This window comes from Anopheles coluzzii, chromosome 2 (assembly GCF_943734685.1).
Source record: "Anopheles coluzzii chromosome 2, AcolN3, whole genome shotgun sequence".
NCBI lineage: Eukaryota > Metazoa > Arthropoda > Insecta > Diptera > Culicidae > Anopheles > Anopheles coluzzii.
The window spans coordinates 34,049,994-34,068,128 of record NC_064670.1 but is presented as its reverse complement, the minus strand read 5'-3'; the positions used below and the strand labels follow the sequence as shown (position 1 = coordinate 34,068,128).

At 42.0% G+C, this 18,135-nt stretch overlaps 1 protein-coding gene across 4 annotated transcripts in view; it reads left to right on the top strand.

The window, feature by feature from the left end:
* Positions 1-18,135, top strand: part of LOC120948727 (neuropeptides capa receptor) — a 58,524-nt gene that overhangs the window by 13,656 nt on the left and 26,733 nt on the right. For all 4 annotated transcript variants that reach the window (XM_040365401.2, XM_040365400.2, XM_040365399.2 and 1 more), the window contains exons 2-3: positions 1,298-2,328; positions 8,207-8,357. In XM_040365401.2, coding sequence (XP_040221335.2) covers positions 2,023-2,328; positions 8,207-8,357 — 457 coding nt within the window. In that variant the 5' untranslated portion in view covers positions 1,298-2,022. The remainder of the gene's footprint in view (positions 1-1,297; positions 2,329-8,206; positions 8,358-18,135) is intronic.

Genomic DNA, 18,135 nt, shown 5'->3' with positions numbered 1-18,135 from the left:
GTAGATGAGAAATTTCTTTTGCGACACAAATTAGCTTCCGGTTGGCCAACAGACCATTTGTACAGGGGCAGGATTCAAGGGACATCCGTGGCACACACAAAAAAAAAACACATCTAATCGTCCTGCAACGCCCTAGAAACTGTGACGCACGTGAACATTATAATCGGCAAAAATTTGTTAAAACTAATTACCCCAAACCCAATTCTAGGGTAATGCTATTAGTACTCCCGTTGGTCACATCCGGCCGGACCGGGGTAATTTCTTTTTTTTTTTTTGGTGCTGTTGCTTCTAGGAGGAAATTTGCTCAACCGCGGTACAGCCCCACGTTCTGTGTATCGTACAGAATGGTAGAACCACTGATAAAAGGTACAAAAAGCTGTCTCCTTGTCGTAGTGTACGGTTAATCAGCACAAAAAAGACATAGCAATCAATGGGTAAAGCAAAAGAAAGAAAGAAAAAATCCGTTGTCAATCCACTCATCCAACGTGAAGCAATTTTCGTTCTACAGCTTCCTACCATCGGGTTGTAATCGTTCGCCCGGCACTGGGGCGGGAAGTAAAGCTCGCCCGGTATCACTATTTATCACACTGCGGTTGGATTAAATCATCAGACAGGGAGAGCAAGTTCGAGTTCGCATCATGCTTTGCCGTCATCGTTGAATGGACAGAGCCAACAAAACAGCACAAAAAAAGAACTCCTTCAACCACGTAAACGGGGGGTGTAGAAACTAACCTGGCTTGCCTAACCGTCGCATTGCCTCCCTTACCTACCCCACTATACAAACACTGCTTCACCCGTTCGTACGATAAACCGGGCAAGCAAGATGCGACACGGTTTTGAAACGCAAACTTTACACAGACCTTCAGCGTTTTGCCCGCTTTGCTGCGAAAAGACCGTTCTTGACGGTGGACCGTGCCAGCATCGGCGAAGATGAACTGGGCGACAAAAAGAGCTAATGAGCCGCTTTACTGCCGTATTACAGCGTCGTACCGTTCGTCAGGTGATGGGGTGGGTTGATCTCTTATCTTGCATCTGAGCGTTCGCCAGATACTGGGGTGATAAAAAAACAGAACGAGCAGATTTGAAGGTATGGTAAGTGGCACAGGGACGTGATGGAACGGGAACAACTACATCCCGCGCAGTGTACTAGAGCGCAGTGCAACGGGTCTGTGGGGGAAGACCTTTCTATTGGTACGCCGTGCGATCCGTCATTGCTGCAGCAGGGAACCAAAACAGTAAAAAAACAACAACAGCTTCCTTAATGTGCGTCTTGTTACGATATTGCCTCTCATTTCAGATTCCACATCATTTGCACCGTACTTGCCGCATCCGCGTTGCGTGCATAAATGTTAGCCTACCTTTCAGGCGCACTGTGCTAACGAGTGAAAAGTTCCGACCCGATTGCGTATCGATCCAGCGGGTTGTTGCGAACGTGCGAGAAAGTGTGCGCAAAACGGGGACCAGGGAGCGCTGGTTTTATGGTGAAATGCATTTAAGTGCAATATAAAAATTAAACGACAAAGTTGTTTGGTGGTCAACTGTGTGTGTGAGTGCGTAAGTGTTGTGTGCGGGTTAATGCAATTGACATCCGGTGTCATTGGCATTCCGGGCGATTGCCGTGAGCGATAGCGCCCAGTACGTGACGGTCGTGCAGAGTGCTTGGTGCTACATGGGTCATATCTACATTTTATGGTAATTCCGGGAGTGTATTTCCCCCCCGTCATTTGTAGCTGCATAGTGTTTTTGGAGCTTTCTTATCATCGTTGCGCTTGCTGACGCGCGGCTATAATTGCTTCCAACGAAAATGACGATAGACACGAATTGTTGCTAACTGCAGCTAAACACACACACACATACAAAAAGGCTTTTGCTCTGCTAAAAACGCAACAAAAAAAAACAAACATCCCAGCGACCCGACCACCATGCGAGGACGAACGAAAGTGAAACGAGCTCCGATTCTGCGGTAAGCCACCTGCCAGGTGTCTAATTGCGACCCAAATCCCACCGCCAAACAGCCAAACCATGGAGACAGTGGTGCCCAACGCGACGGCCCTCACGTGGCCAATGTCCTCCACCGTGCCGTCGATGCTACTGCCGGACAGTTCGTACGCAAGCTTTCCGACCGGTGGCGTCACCATGTCGCTGGATGTGCTGCTCGGGCTCGGTCTGTTCGATGCGAACGGGACCGGCACCGAGAACGCAACCGGCGACCCGCTGGAGCCGCCCCATCCGTGCGATCCATCGAGCGACCAGTTCGATTGCTCCGTGGACGAGTTCCTGGTGTACGCCCGGGGTCCCCAGCGGATGCCGCTGTTCACCGCCATGCTGGTAAGTAGGCTGTGGGCGAGGCCTGCACAATCTGTGCCGCCCCTTTTTCCCATAGACAAACTCAGGTTTACCGTAAATTGGTGTGCTTAAATTTTGCCTAATTAATTTCCGTTCAGATTAATATCATCTTAATTAACGCAAACACATTGTGCCGTCTCGTACGTACGGGACCATTTGCAGGCGACTGGTTGGACCATGGGGTACAAGAGACAGCAGTCGCGCCCCCCGGTTTTTGGTGGACAGTGTGGTCTCTCGTCCTCGGTCGTAGCATATCCGTGACAAAAAGCGCTATTGAATTAATTTGATTACCTAAGGAGCAATCTTCAATCGCAGACTTTTGGTGGCGTCTTGGCCCGGCGGCAAACGTTATGAACTTAATCTTTTCGACACGAAAATAGCATCCAGCTAGCATGGAACCATCAACTGGGTTGAAAACTAAAGCGAAAGATAGAGTGAGACGTAAAATGTAACGTAACCTGTGCGAACACCAGTTGAAAGGATGGAAAAGTTTTTAATAGCTTTCGGAATGAGTTCAAATTAGTTTTGAGCTAGGTTGGTTGAACCCGCCACGCTTAGTGGAGGAAAGAGAGGAAACCAATGTTCTGACGAAAGACGCACGAAGAGAAGTAACAGTACAGAAAACAAAACAAAAAAAGATTGCCGCATAGCCTCTGAAAGATTACGGAAGTGAAAAGGTGTCCTTCTAGTTTTCTTTAAACTCCATTCAAAACAAGTTACTGCCATGCCGAGGATTTTCACCGATGGAAGAGCCGTTTTGAGGATTCACACCGTCCGGAATCTCATATTGCGAGGTATAAAAATGGAGCTCCCGATAACGCACCACCGGAGACCAGCAGCACCGTGGCGCGTTCGTGTGTGTTTGCTAAGCTCTCTAGCTCTTCTTCTCTCAGTCGGTGTGGGTCAGGAAATTGGGAAATTTTACCATGCTCATGCACTCAGGTACAGATACAGGCTGCCAGTCAAACGGCACCGCGGGGAGTGCTAGCCGGCAAGCGCAATGTTTGAGCGCGAGTGCGAACCTTCCACTTTACGGTGCGGTTCACACTCGGAGGCACACTGCAGCATGCGGGCTAAAGCTTTTAATGGCACTGATAAGTTCACACATTGCATGCCGAATTTTTTTTCTTCTTTTTAAACGCATGCGGCTAAACGAAACGAATCCTGTACGATCTTTAAGTACGACCGGGCACTGTCTGGGCGATGGGGATGATGATGCACTTTAGCACTCGTGTCGGTGTTTCCAGCGCTCGCTAGCAATAAAATTACAATCTCTTGCGGTGTGGTGCTAGATATTCAAACCGTCATGCTCGCACCAGCTTAAGTTAGCGGAGAGATGAATAAAAACGACTCCCCCCGCCGTTCCGTGGGTGACCACTTTCGTAAGCGGCTTTGGTTCGTTATGCGTCGAGTTTTCGCTCGGTGGGTAGATTGTTCGGGTGGGCTTTGGTATCCTAGACTCCCGGGGGTTGCGATGCGAGCACAATGAGCAGGATCAGGTAGTATTGACCTTTGCTCGAGAAAGCCATGGCCGAGCTTTTCTGGGAAGGGTGTCTATTGTTAGTAATTTTCAACGTTTACCATTATTTTGTTTGCTGCACCATTGAGGAATGCCATCGTGCTGTGCGCTTGTGTGAAAGAGAGGAAGTAATACACATACAAGCATACATTGTACACGGTCCACAGTTTGGATAATTATGTAACGAATTGATGAGCTTCGGTCACTTTCACGTAAATAATTGGACTGATAGCACAAAAGATCAATGATCGAACAATGTTGCGATGGACAACGGCAATGACCGGACAGACAAACAGGCAACTATATGCTGCAGTAAAATAAAATTCTTTCAAGGTTTTTTTCAACTGGATTGTTTTCCAACTAAATTCTAGACTCGATTTAAATAATACTAATTGAACAACTAATTGAAATAATGAATTTAAATTTGCCTTTCAATTCCGCAATCCTGATCACTCGTTATAATTTGAGTTATTGTACCAAATACCAGATCGAATATTCCTAATTTTGCTTAAAAATATAGTATTTCAAGCAAATGGTCCATTTTAAAGATTTTAAACAACTTACAGTGACTAAAGCGACTTCATCTCATCTGAATACATTCAATCTTTAAAATAATTCTTGAAAGACGAAATAATTTTGAAAGCTACTTTAAATTATGCTTCTTCTATGTTTAGGGCTTCACCGTTTGCTATTGGATGAATTGCGAATTATCGCTCATCCGTTGTTGTTCTTCAGTTGTTTCTCATTATTTCCAGAACCATGTACAATACAATTATGTGTTTGTTGTTTAAGATCTAAGGGCGGGTTTGGCAATAGGCTGGGTGCTTTGAATCGTGCCAATCGTGATGTTTATGATACCTTGTGTTGGGATACGTTATTGCGCGTCTTGACGAGATCATTACTGAAGAGCTTTTCTATCCTCGTCTTGAACTCATGCCAACTGTTTCGGGCGAGAACAAAGATGTGTTTACTGAATCAATGTATTTGAAATGTAAAAAAATGCTTTCAATATTTTTGCATGTTTGAATTCATATACATATAATAATTTTGTTAACTACTAACAACATATGTACCTAACAAATCAAAGCAATTTTAAAATAGCAACTCATAATTCCTAGCTTCAGTTACTGTTTGAGTGCATATTCAGCTTGTTAAAATTGTTTTGCAGAACTTTGATTAGATCATTCCTCTTGATTTATAGTTCGTTTATTCATGATAAACCCTGGTGTGAAAATATGTCCATCGTCCAACACTATCACACGCTACCCCAAACTGCACACGGTAATAATTGATCAACAAACCGGTTCTAGCAACCGCAAACCAACATAATTAACTGGGTAACTCCATTCCAACCGGAAGCACCGGAAGCTGGGCGTAAAATGAACACGGTACAGGATCCAACTTCCAGCTGTATGGATATTAACAACAAGACGAGTTTCGCATTTAAAGCGTCTGTCTGAGTTTACACATTTCCATTTAGTCCCCGAGAAATTTGAATGCAGAAAGCGAACATTGCTATCTAAAGTTTCAGCACCAATCACGAGCCAATGTTAAAGGTGGGAAAGCTTATTCTACGGATAAGTTCCTGCTGCAGCTACGAGCAAATGAAAACACCAGCTACCAGCAGTCAAGGAAACTTCCCTAACAAAGACATGGTTCAATAAATGCATTATGGTGCGAAAACAATTAAAGCGAACCATAGCATCCCTTTTCCCGCACTGAAATACCCTTCAAGCCCCTCTCCCTCCCTCCCACACGTACACATTGACCACAGATTGTGAGGTTATTTATGCGAAAATAAGGGAAATTAATGATGATCGGCTTTAGGGGTTCGGAAGCACAGTGAAACCATGGTTACCACATCGTGTGGCTCGTGTGTGCCATGTGGGTATTATTCCGGGTAGTCCATCGCTAGCCGTACTGGGCTGAGGTAGGAAGCGAATTGGCTGGCTAAAGCTTGATGCAGTGCGAGGACAATTCCGGGCAGAAGTGACAAACTGTGTTGACGGTAGATAGTGTTATCAGACAACCTCGTTCATTCCGACAACATAATGCCGGTGGGCAACTTTTGACGACCGATTCTGCCGTCGCAAAGTGGATCTGACGGGCAGAATTGTCTCCACGAACACGCTTTTGTGTAAGCGATCAGACGAGTTGTAGACGCAGAGGGGAAAAGAGATACTTTTATGTGGGAGATTATCATCACAAGGGAAAACAAACAATTCCATGTTTGGGAACTGAGAATTTATTCTCAGAAACTATATAGCATTAAATATACATAACGTCTTATTTGAACTATAATTTGGTTTATAAATTTAAAAAGCGTTAGAGTGAATGTGTATTTGTTTTGTTTTTATTTAATGATAATGAAATATTATATTCTTCTGCTTATTATCACCACTTCGAATGTATTTTGCTTAAGCTCCTATAGAATATAAATGAAATATGTTCTACATAGTTTTGAACAACAACTTTTGTTGCAAAATTGTGTTTCATTTATAACTAACACTTTTAGGCGGAACAAGATCAACATGTTTCCGATGAGACACTGTGATAATGAAATACATACCATGTTCTCAGTAAATGACGCTTCTGCTTCCCTGATAAACTCATATGCCACTACCATTATACTACTCAACCACTTGCCTCGTTTTGCCGCACAGTATTATCGTTTTCCGTAAGGGATTTTCGTGCATGGTACCGTCTGCATATTGGTTCAACGGAAGATATTACTATTAAAATTTTAATTAGCAAAGTTACTGCGTCCATTCTAACTGCAGCTCTGGAATAACTGACGCTCAGTTCGGAGAAGCAAGCTGTACCGTTTGTGGTCGGTAGTGGACATAAAGAGCTTCTCGCACGGTTGTACTACTACTCGTACGTTCCGGAGCAGAATAGGGATGTGTTGTGCTGATTGATATGTGGCTCTACAACTTACGTTTGCTTGTAAATCTCGTTATAATCGCAAGTAGATTATGCTTTTGATTGAAAAACAATTTGTGATTTGTGTTTGTTTTCCGAACTTGTCAGAAATTTTCAAATAAGATGTTAAAATATGATAAATATATTTTAAATAAATTTAGACATGTGATATATTAATTTATTTTATATGTAAAAAGAAGCACTTAGATTGATGACTTCTACATCGTAATGAGATGGATTCTTTATAGTTTATTTATTTAATGGAGTATGTTGACCAGCAAAACTGCTGGTGCTCTACTTGTTCGTAGCCTCGTAATTTTCGTAATTCGTATATATTATGTATTTAGTAGCACATAAAAGGGGGAAAATGCCTTTAAAACACATTATTAGTGGGCTTTATTGTGTACAATACATACACTTCGTTCTGGCAAAACCAACAAAAATACGTACAATAGTCAAGAGAATGGAATGGTTCATAATAATTTGGATTTCATAAGGTTCACTTTTATGAATGATACGGCACGGTTTAATATGCCTCGTTTCATGACGCCGGTGGGATATTTTTCATTTATAATTACTTCGCGCGTATGGTATGGCTATTCACCATTCGCTTCGAACCGGTACGTGTTGGCAAGACTCGAATTTCCACAATCCACAGTCCGAACTTTGCCGTTTTTCACACCGATGAAAATTGTACTGGTGGTGATTAATTTTCCATTCAACTTTCCATTCCCACTTTGCATTTGAAGAGGAAAATCAATTTTCGTCCAGATGCTTTTCCCGACCACGTTATCGGCGGGGGTGATAGAAATGTTGGGATGAGGCGTGAGCGGGCAGACGTAAACTGTGATTGAAAGAAGTGCTTTTTCCTCTTCGATTCCTTCACCCTGGCGAAGAAGGTGATGGTGTCTTTTAAGTCTGAGAATCTTGTTTAAGCTTCGTTGTGTTCTTCGCGACACTGCTGCTGGCGCCCGGTAATAAACATAAACTTTTGCCCCACTGTGCACAGATTGCCTTTATTGCGTTCTGTTTGGATCGTACTCGGCATAAGGATCGTTGCTGCCATGCAGCGCGGCAAACACACAACGAGAAGCGGTGTAAAACTTTTCGCATTACTATTTATCTTACCTGCCGATGCAGCATTGACGCTAAAGCCGATAAAAAGGGATTGGTCGTGAAGGGGTTTAAAAAGATTGAGCGAACATTTGCAGGGTGTGACTAATGGAGTGAATGTGATCATTATTATCACATAAAAATTATCCGGAAAACTAAATTTTGGAAAAATAAAATGAGGTTACGTCATTTTTTATTGTACTTTCCATGGCACATGATAAACGTCAGACCAGCTCCAGAGAGTTTGTGGGATTTCTGATTGCATTCAATTCTCAGTATTTACTGCACTTTTTCTCTCTCTTCCAGGTCACAGTTCTGTTCGTCGGTATCCTGGTGACCGGTGTGATTGGAAACTTGATTGTGTGCCTCGTGATCGTTCGCCATCCATCGATGCGTACCGCCACCAACTACTATTTGTTCAGTCTGGCCGTTTCTGATCTCATATTTCTGCTGCTCGGTAAGATTGAACGTTGCTTGTAAAGCTCGCTTTGTTGGTTTTAATTTTTTTAAACATTGCAAATGGTAGCAATAGTGCAATTCAACAGGTCCCATCTAGCTAACGTGATAAAATTGGTTTCGGTTTCAGCACCCCTTTTACGAAATATTTTTACCTCTTGGCTATATAACTTTTAGATGTCTTGACCTCACATCAGCCCTTATAAACGTAAGCATTGCTGTCAAAATGATAAGCCTGTCAAATTAATATTTTTTGTTCACAATGTGAACAAAAAGATTAGTAACATCAACTTAACATCAATGTATATCAGCATTATTGGGCTGAAACTACGGCTATGCATGTGCCGTCATAATGGAATAAATAAATAAATAAATTTATAAATATATAAAAGCAACTTGATAATGACGTTCCTGGCCACTTCTTCTTCTTCTTTGACACAACAACTGTTGTCAGTCAAGGCCTGCCTGGTTTTCAGTGACTTACTGATTACACATATCAGGATAATCAGTCCTACGCATGGAGGCACGATCCATTCGGGGCTTGAACCAATGACGGGCATGTTGATAGGTCCTAAGAGAAAAAAAATAACAACTAAAACAGCATAATAAACTATAAATAGCTAAGTGATTGAGTATTTTATATATTCGAAGCGCTCAATAACTATATTACCATCGCATTCATCTTAAGCAAGTTAATTAATCATGCAAAAAGCATTTGCGGTTGGGTTGCTAATGGAAGGTAGTTGTTTTTTTTTTAAATAAAACCATCAACCTCAATGTAGGGCGTGTTCAATTACTCGTTTAAGATCATTGGCATGAATTGGATTCCAACGATTCTTCTCACAATGAAGTAAAAGAACTGAAATGCTGATGAAAGAGCAAACGCTCATTCATTATGTGCACTGAAATAGATGATTGATTCCCATCATCGATCGATGAAAATTAATTGAAATGGGTCGAAGTAATTAGACACTGGCGGTAAACCTGAGCTATGAAGCGTAAATAGATCAACTAATCAAAGCAAGAACAGTTGATACAGTTTTGCAATTCATACTTCGTTTCGTTTGCCCATTCGCTGGTGAAAATAACTACCAGAACTTTGTGTTATCGTATTTGCTAAAACTGATGCTCCATCCTAATCAGTATATCATAAGCGTAATAGCTTTTTCGCCTGCAAACAAAAATAAAACTGAGCGATGGAAAACATACAAACAAAACATTGCTGTAAAATATGTTTCAACACTGACCCCCAGCAAGGTTCGCACCAGCTCCCAGCCCTTATGAATTCCATGATTGTTGGGAAATGGTCTTAGCGAATGTGACAACTTTTCATTCAGCATTTCGACTTTACCCTCATCAAATTGAGTTATGCTTCACCGGTCGTGACCTCCTTGCGAAAAGCTGTCGGAACATAAATACAGGCGTCGGATGTTTTGTTTCCCGCACGGGGAGGGATTTCAAAGAAGAAATACAACAACAAAAAACTAAATACACACGCAGGACGGCCCTGGCGTCCCTTTCGCTACACAATCCCTATTACTGCGACTTTAAAGCGGCTTTTGCGGTGTTTGCGTCCCCAGGGAAGGGCGTGCAATGTGCAATGCCTACCGAAGGGTCGTGCTTGGTCGAATCAGATGGACAGAAAATCACGTCCCATGGTGTGAATGTTTCCATAGTACCCTGTCACTGCCCTTCCGCGCGAAGCTGGTTTTCCAAAAGGGGGAAGAATAACACGACACCAAACGGAATGAACGGACCAGCCAACCCGACAGTACGACAGTGAACAAATATTTTGGATTTATAAGCTTTCAGCTGGTACTGGGACTGATTTTGAGGACAGGTTTTGTGTTTCTCGCTCAGCACAGGTTGTGAAAATGTGGTACGTCTTTCTCGCTAAGACAAGTGGGGTTACTTTCGGACTTATGTAAGGCGGTATCATTCACATGAGTACACTGAACTTTGAATACCAAAACACAAACACGAAAGATCAGATCGGTCCAGTTGATAAATTTGTCTGCCCAGTAAGTTGTCGGGTGGAATCTTCACTGATGCCCTTACGTTATCCCTTTGTTTATTTGAAATCTTTACACAACATACAAAAACAAGCTTAATTAAAATACATCTCACTGGAGCGGTGAGTGTAAAGAACTACTTTACAAACTAGAACGGTTCACTTTATGATGCAGTGTTGTGTCTGGTACACCACGCTTATCCCACTCTCTGTTGATACAGCATGTAGAGGAGGAATTGCTTTCCCTGCTCTGAACAGTGTGCATTTGATTAGAGAGAAATTTTGGTTCGCGGAAAACTGGGCCATTACGAAAACCACGCACAACTCCAATCACAAACACATACACACATCCAAGCAGATCGTTTGAGGGGCATTTATGGTGGCTGGATGTCGGTTCGAGCCACAATCATGAATTTTCCCCGAACTGTAACGGACATAAATAGCATGGCAAACTTTGAATACAATACGTTCTTGCTCAACGAATGTTATCGTTTATCGTTACGGAGTTGAATAAACTGGAATGTCAAGATGGCGAACTTGGTGACGCTGCCATATTTTACTGACAATGTATCTGTATCGAGAAAAAAGGCATTTCAAATTTTAAAAAATATTCAGGGCAGTTTATTGAAAATCATGCAAAATTCTAAAAATAATAATTTCAATATATCCCACGATTGAGTCGGGTGAACTTCGCATCAGTTATTTTTCTCAAATTTTGCAAACACATCTATTCTTAATTACTTTAACGCAGTTTGTTATCTCATTGGTCAATTGTTTGTTTCTCTGTTTGATTGAACTCCAATACATTTGTTAAGGCGTTTTTTGATATGTTTCTTTGCTCTTTCAATGTTTTTTAGAGTACAAAATGTTTTTGAGGATTGTTATTTAACACAGAATTGTTTCTTTTGATGTTTATGAATTTATTTTTATTTTACATCAAAATTCACTGCACGTAAAACCAAGTAAAAAATGCACGTGCTTAAGACAAGATAAATCATCTCTAAACAACACACTGTTGCTACGATAGTTTCGTAGAAAAGCCTAAACATAGCAAAAAATACAAGCTGAACATATTTTTAAATTATTCCCAACATATATGATGAACTTTCAGGCCCCCAATAGAATGTTGAGAACCAGGACATTATTCAACATAGAATTCAGATCGACTAATTTTGGATCTAACGATCCTTTATTAAAAATGATAAGTGCCTATAACTCGCTAGGAAACAATGTCGACTTGAACTAAAACTTAAACAATTTACGGACCTTTTTACATAGCTTAGAATGACGCATCCACAGTTTATGTTGTTTTTTATTTTTATTTAGTTCATCGACAGTTAAACTTCTTATATTTTTCGATGTGTTTTTGTTAGCACTGTTCTTTAGCATTAATTATAGAAATAAGTATGTTATGTAAGCTTATGCCAGCTGGATAACTTTCGGAATAAATAATAATAATAATAATAATAATAATAATAATAATAATAATAATAATAATAATAATATGTTACTAGTATAAAATTGATTATGGTGTGTTTATGGAAGGTTATTAACCTTTTTTCCCCGACCACTTTTTCGACGGAACGAGAGCAACGCTCAAAGCGGAAGCTAAAAGGCTGTCTATGTTTCGTTGTACCCCACTACACCTCTAACGAGCTTTGATGTATTTCCGTGTGGTTTATGTTTTCTACTATCTCAAACTTACAGACACTGCTTCGCTTCATTAGTCAGTGTTGTATCTCGTTAACCCTTTTTGCCCCATCTCAACCGGTGAGAAAATTGCATTTCACTCGTATTACCCATCCTTCTGCTTTTATGCCGCTTGGCAAGCTTCCTTAAAACGGAGCACAAAAGAAAACCACTTTAAATTAGTTAAAGAAACCGCCCAACCTCAAGCTCATTGTATCGCAGCAAACTTCTTCCTTTCCAATTTCAAACGCGTAGGACGCGTGCTGGGAAAAATACGTCTCGCCTTGCTGGACCTGCAGGCCACCTAACCGCAAACCACCAACCAGGCCAACGTTGCCCCGGCAAACAGTTCACGAAACCTGTGTGGTCGGCTTGCTGTGCGGTTTGCATCCAAATTCGACTCGAATCGACTTATCGGCTGTTCACTGTCGTCTGCAGGACGTGGGTCGTAGATTGTTGTGTCTGCTAAATGAGCCTTGTCCTGGACTGTCTTGTTCGTCTAGCCGCAGGGCATCGAAAGGGACACCAGAAGCTTACGTGCGGTGAAACGGGCACCGACGGATGGGAAAAAGTGGCTCCATAATAAATTGAAGCCGAACATTTTATGCATTCATTTGCACGGTATGGCCAACCAACTCTCCGGCGGAGGGTTTTAATGCGGCTCAAACCCCTGTCTTGGTTGAGCGAGTTTAACGAACTAGTTGATTTGCAGGTGTAAATTGACCGATGAAGGTTGGATTATGCCAGGTGGCTCATTCATCAATTAGGGACAGAACTTTCGACATAAAAAACCTTTTTGTTATTTTAAGTATACTTTGATTGTGAGAATTGTAGGAAAGCAAAATATTTAATAAATAAAAACATTCATGCCCTTTCATACTAAATCAACCAAGTCAACGAACAACATTTTAGAGCTAAAAGATTTGGAACGCTTATCCGCAGTTTTGCATTTGCTGTTTCTTCTTCTATTTGGCGTCCTACGCGGACTTGCCGGCCTATACAGGCTTTCGAGACTTAATTCATTACCACGTAGCCGGATAGTAAATCCTTGCTACGGGGGGATGTCCATTCTGGGCTTGAACTTATGACGGGCATGTTATTGAGTCGTTCGAGTTGACGACTGTACCACGGGACCGCATTTGCTGCTAAACAAGGTAAAACAAACTTGAGTCAAATAAATGATATTATATTATCAGTATCATATTATCGACATCTCCTGCTCTAAGCCACCTGTCGGCTTCACTATAAGTTTACTTTAAGTTTGTAATTGAAACATGCCTTTAATAATCTTAAAACTTTACCTAAAGCAGCAATTTTCTTTTCTGTTTAAATTTTAATTGTAAATTGAAACAAATAAAATAGAGTGTTTTTTTTGTTCTGACTTTGTGAAAACTTTCCTTAACTGTCGCATTATCATCACCTTTAAACGATAAGTTTTTAGCAGCAATTGTCACGTTGTTGTGTCATCTGTTTAACGGTGGTAAAAAGAAATATCAATAATTCAACAACAATACCACTTATTTGCCACAACTGCTTCACAGGCACCACCGCACACACCGCTTACAACCTTTCGTCTCCACATTGCTCTCTAAAGAGACATCACCATTAATGGCAAGTTTCGGCAAACACTTAAATCAACCACCGCAGCTGCTACTTTTCTATCGCTGCTGATCCCTAATCGCTCTACCATAACCGCACTAATTGCCCCGCCCAGCTTTCGGGGTGGCTAAGGCTACGATTAATTTTGCCACCGTCCGTCGCAACGGGCTTTGATCCTTCGTACCGCGTCGCGCCCCTGCTTCCAAGCGTTGGTTTCAATAGCGGTCTGGAGGCATCTCAAAGGCAAACCTACCACCTGAGCACCAGCGACGGGTTCTGGTTGTGTACGGATCACGCTGCCACGGTCACGCTCCAGCTTTAAGGTTGAAGTGGGCCCCATGGCAGCCGTACCGCACTGACAAGACGCTGATGATGCCGATAATGAAATTGTCGACCTTCCGGGAACGATAGCCGATAGCCGAACGCCGGTGATGAAGTGGACGTTGTTAGCCCGGCTGCACTCCGAGCCGCCGGCAAAAGGGTCGATGCTGGGGTAAAAACGTTGGGCGCACATAATTGATCACGTCTCATTTTCACGACACGAACCTCGGAGGTGACCGGTGCCTCAGGTTCCGTCCGGCAGGTCCCATTGTGCCTGGGGTTTATGGTGTGTTCTACAAGAACACTCAGCGTGAAGAGAAAAGGAGGAGTATGCTTTGTTCGGTAAATGAAGCCATCAACCAACTGGATACAGCGAAGGCAAAGAACCGCACCATTCGACGAGTAAGGATTTGTCGCAAGACGCATGGATTCAAATTGATTTCAGATTCAGAGCTTTTGCTCGGCCATGATCAAATTATGATCATTGGCATGAGCTGGTATAGAAAACAACTGTTTCATGACGGTATTGGTTGTGATTTAAATCTTCATAGATGACTAAATTTCCTGTTGGATCTGTGACATTTGTTGGTATATCAATAGATGTTATTCGAAATACCAAGTACCGCAAAGAAGAATTCGATATCTGAATTGTACAACTCATAAACGCCAATGTACTTCATTTAATCGTTTCAATGGGATTCCTTAAGACTTCTCTGTTAGAAATGGCCTTAACGCATAATGTGCAATAGAATGTTGGAAATGTGCAATTTCCACTTCAATCAACACACTCCATAGACTCAAACGTTGCACTTGATTTATATAATAATGTGATTCGTTTTGTTATGACATTTTCAATTGCGTCTGCCAACACATTCCATGACAGTAGCATCAGCAGCAGCACCAACTATCCATCGCAATGAAATGAACATTCCAGCTTCTATGAAGTCATTCTAGGCAGTGCTTCTGGGCACGAAAAATGCACAAAACGATCAACAGCATGCAACGGAAGCTCGGTAGCTCAACAGGTTCATCCGTCGCACGGTACCGGAACACTCTGCACGTTCCGACTATCATTCCCAAGGGACGGCAAGGACTAAACACAGGCCACAGAGCAATATGGTCTTCACTTGTTTCCATCCGAACATTCACAGCGCGCCGAAAGACACGCACGAACAAGATGCTCAGATATGTCGGGTATGGTTTCCCTCATGAATTTCTGCGCCTTTTCTCTGCGTTCGAAGCTACGCCGGCGAGCCCGAAAATCCAATTCAATCTTCCCACTTTCATTTTAATGGAAAGGCAACTCAAAAAACCACCTACCGGAAACACTTCTCGCGTTGCGTGTCCTCAATTTTCTCAAAATGTGAGCGGGTGGCTGCCATCCTACATACGCCAGATCGCTTTTCAATTTTAATTGGAAGAGCCATTCAACACAGCCACAGAGCGGAGGGTGGAGGGGACTGGTTCGCGTTTACTTCAATTACTCCATTCAACGCTACGAGGACACTTCAACACGTACATTTCAGCGTTTTTCGGCTTCATTTCCGGTCGGTTGCGTGAGAAGAACCTATTGGTCGGACGTTTGTGCGCGAATCCTTTGCCATCTACGGTTATTACTTTAACCAGGACGTATAACAATATCCCTTTTTGGTTTCAAAGCTATGATGAAGGATTCCCAGTGCGTAGACAAATATGCGTAGGAAATGGGGACAGCTTTTTGATAGGTTTCATGAGCCTGAGTTCAGAATGTGATGCTCACCCTGAAACGGGGATGTTACCGTGTGACAAAACACTGATTTACTACACCGTGCGGATGCTTTCTTTGGAGCGATAAAAATGAGGTGATATTAGCAGTAATCGGCTGAGCCCACACAATATTCTAAGAAATTTAAAAGAAATATCTATTACAACAAAAATTACCATAGTAAAAATGGCACGATTGGTTTTGAAAGGCAATTTGCTGAAGTACGCAAAAATATGCGTCCTTAAATTAAGACAAAACAATGTCATCTGGATCCTCAAAACAATCTGTCGTGCATGAACCTACCAGCTATAATTCTGTTATATTTTATTTACAAACTACTTTGTTGTGGTTTTAATAAAATTGTTACTCAATTACTTTAATCATTATAACACCCAAACCGTAGGAGGAGTTTTTACCAGTTTTACTTCAGCATAGCATAGTCAGCAGTAGACTTTAATGTAATCGTTGAAATTAAATGTTTTGATTTTCTGAGCTCCCCAATTAGATTAGCTTAAATTAAAGAAGCATATTTTTTTCCAGGAATATTTAGTATTAATCAACAAGCTTGCGGATAGGAAGTACAAAACAGTAGCCCAAACAAGCTTACGCATGTTGGAACTTCAAAGGCGACATGACATCGGCAGTGGAAAGTTTCATACCACGGAACAACAACGACTTGTTCGGTGATGGGTAGGGGAAACACGAAAGCGCATGATCTTGTGTTACCTCGTAAAACCGATTGATGAGAAAAAATGTCACGCACGCACATGCTACACTGGCGTGCTACGTATGAACTTTTCCTTTTCATTTGCTTGTCGTATGAGACGCATATGAGACTGTTGCTAAAAAAAAGGTGTAATCAGATGCAACAGAAAGCGATAGAAAATGTGGAGAAGCATACAAAAAAGATAAAACTGTAAAGCTGCCATATTCCGGACAGCTGTACACCCTTCCCGGTAGCGTACTCGGTTGCGACATGTGCCCAATTAATGAAGTACTGGGCTGCTCCATCGCCCCAGAAGGCACATATGTTTGGGTCACTGATGTGAAATGCTTCACTTGCAGTTTTCGTCCGGAAACAAGCTGCACTAGTAATCAAGCGGAAAAGTGTTTCAAAAGTTTGACTTTACATCGAGCTTGAGTGGTAGCAAAGTAGTTCCTTTATGTTCAATAACCCAAAGAAACCACTATAGCACAATGTTCAAGGAAAGGTCTTTGTTAACACTTTGACCGCCGGCCTGACGTCACAGTTTTTGATTGAGCACGTAGCGCATGGCAAGAGAGCGATGAGAGCGACAGTTTCTCGTGCCATTGTTATCACTCTTTTGTTTCATTGCGATAAGCGGCGTAGCACATTTCGTTCTCGTTCCCTCTTTCCTACCTCATTCGTCCTCAAGAGAATCACAGAGCGCCAGATGCAAAGCTGAACGGTGAGCAAAACCGTCATGCGAATTTATATGACACGGCGCTTAAAGTGTTAAAGTGATTTTTATCGTAATCCTGTTGATGTATATTTAAAAACAAAAAATAACTTACCTTGTAAGTAACTTGATGCTGCCACATGCATGATAATTCAAAGCATAAAGATCAAATTAGAATCCCAAAGGAGTTTGGCTCGTGCCTGAAAAGTGATCGAAGAATCAAATAAATTTTTTAAATTCTTTAGTGTTGAATAACTCTCTATCAAATAAATATTGAACACGTATTTCATCCATCTGTTAACATTTGCGTCCCATTCAAATCAACTCTTCCCAACAACACCACAACAGCCTGTACGGGAATTGTTTCTCCGGATCTTGGAATAGGAACTGTCACCAAAGCAAATTATCGGCAACGACGTCAACGCCGAATCATACATACTCATGCATACATAATACCACCAGTAGTCACCCCAATTCCGACCACATCCCACGAGATACGCGTCACGTTACGCGCATACATAAATAATCCGAAACCCGCCGACGGGTCGTAATCAAATAACAGCTTTATGTTATTGAATACCATCGGGCGGATATTGGTGCCAGTTGGCAGCACAGTTTGCCAGGGAAATCACGTGAACACTATCTGCCCGCGCTTGCGACATGGACCATGAATTTTGGTGCTTTCGTTTGGGTGGATGAGTTCCTACCATTCTGCACTGCTATGGGGAAAAGGATTAGAGCACCTACAAAAAGCTTCATTCGGCGGAACTAGACAGCCATGCACAGGAACCGCAGGAGCGGTAATCAGGAGCACGAACAAACGCAATCAGTGCAGAATCGGATAAAGAGTGATTTGATTTCTACGAAAAGTTGTCAAAATAGACTGGAAGTGGTGCAATTTGCAGTCATGCAGACAGCTATTAGAGAAGCTAAAACAAAAGCAAAATACATTAGTATTTCTTTAATCCGTTTCAAATTGAATACACCATCATCC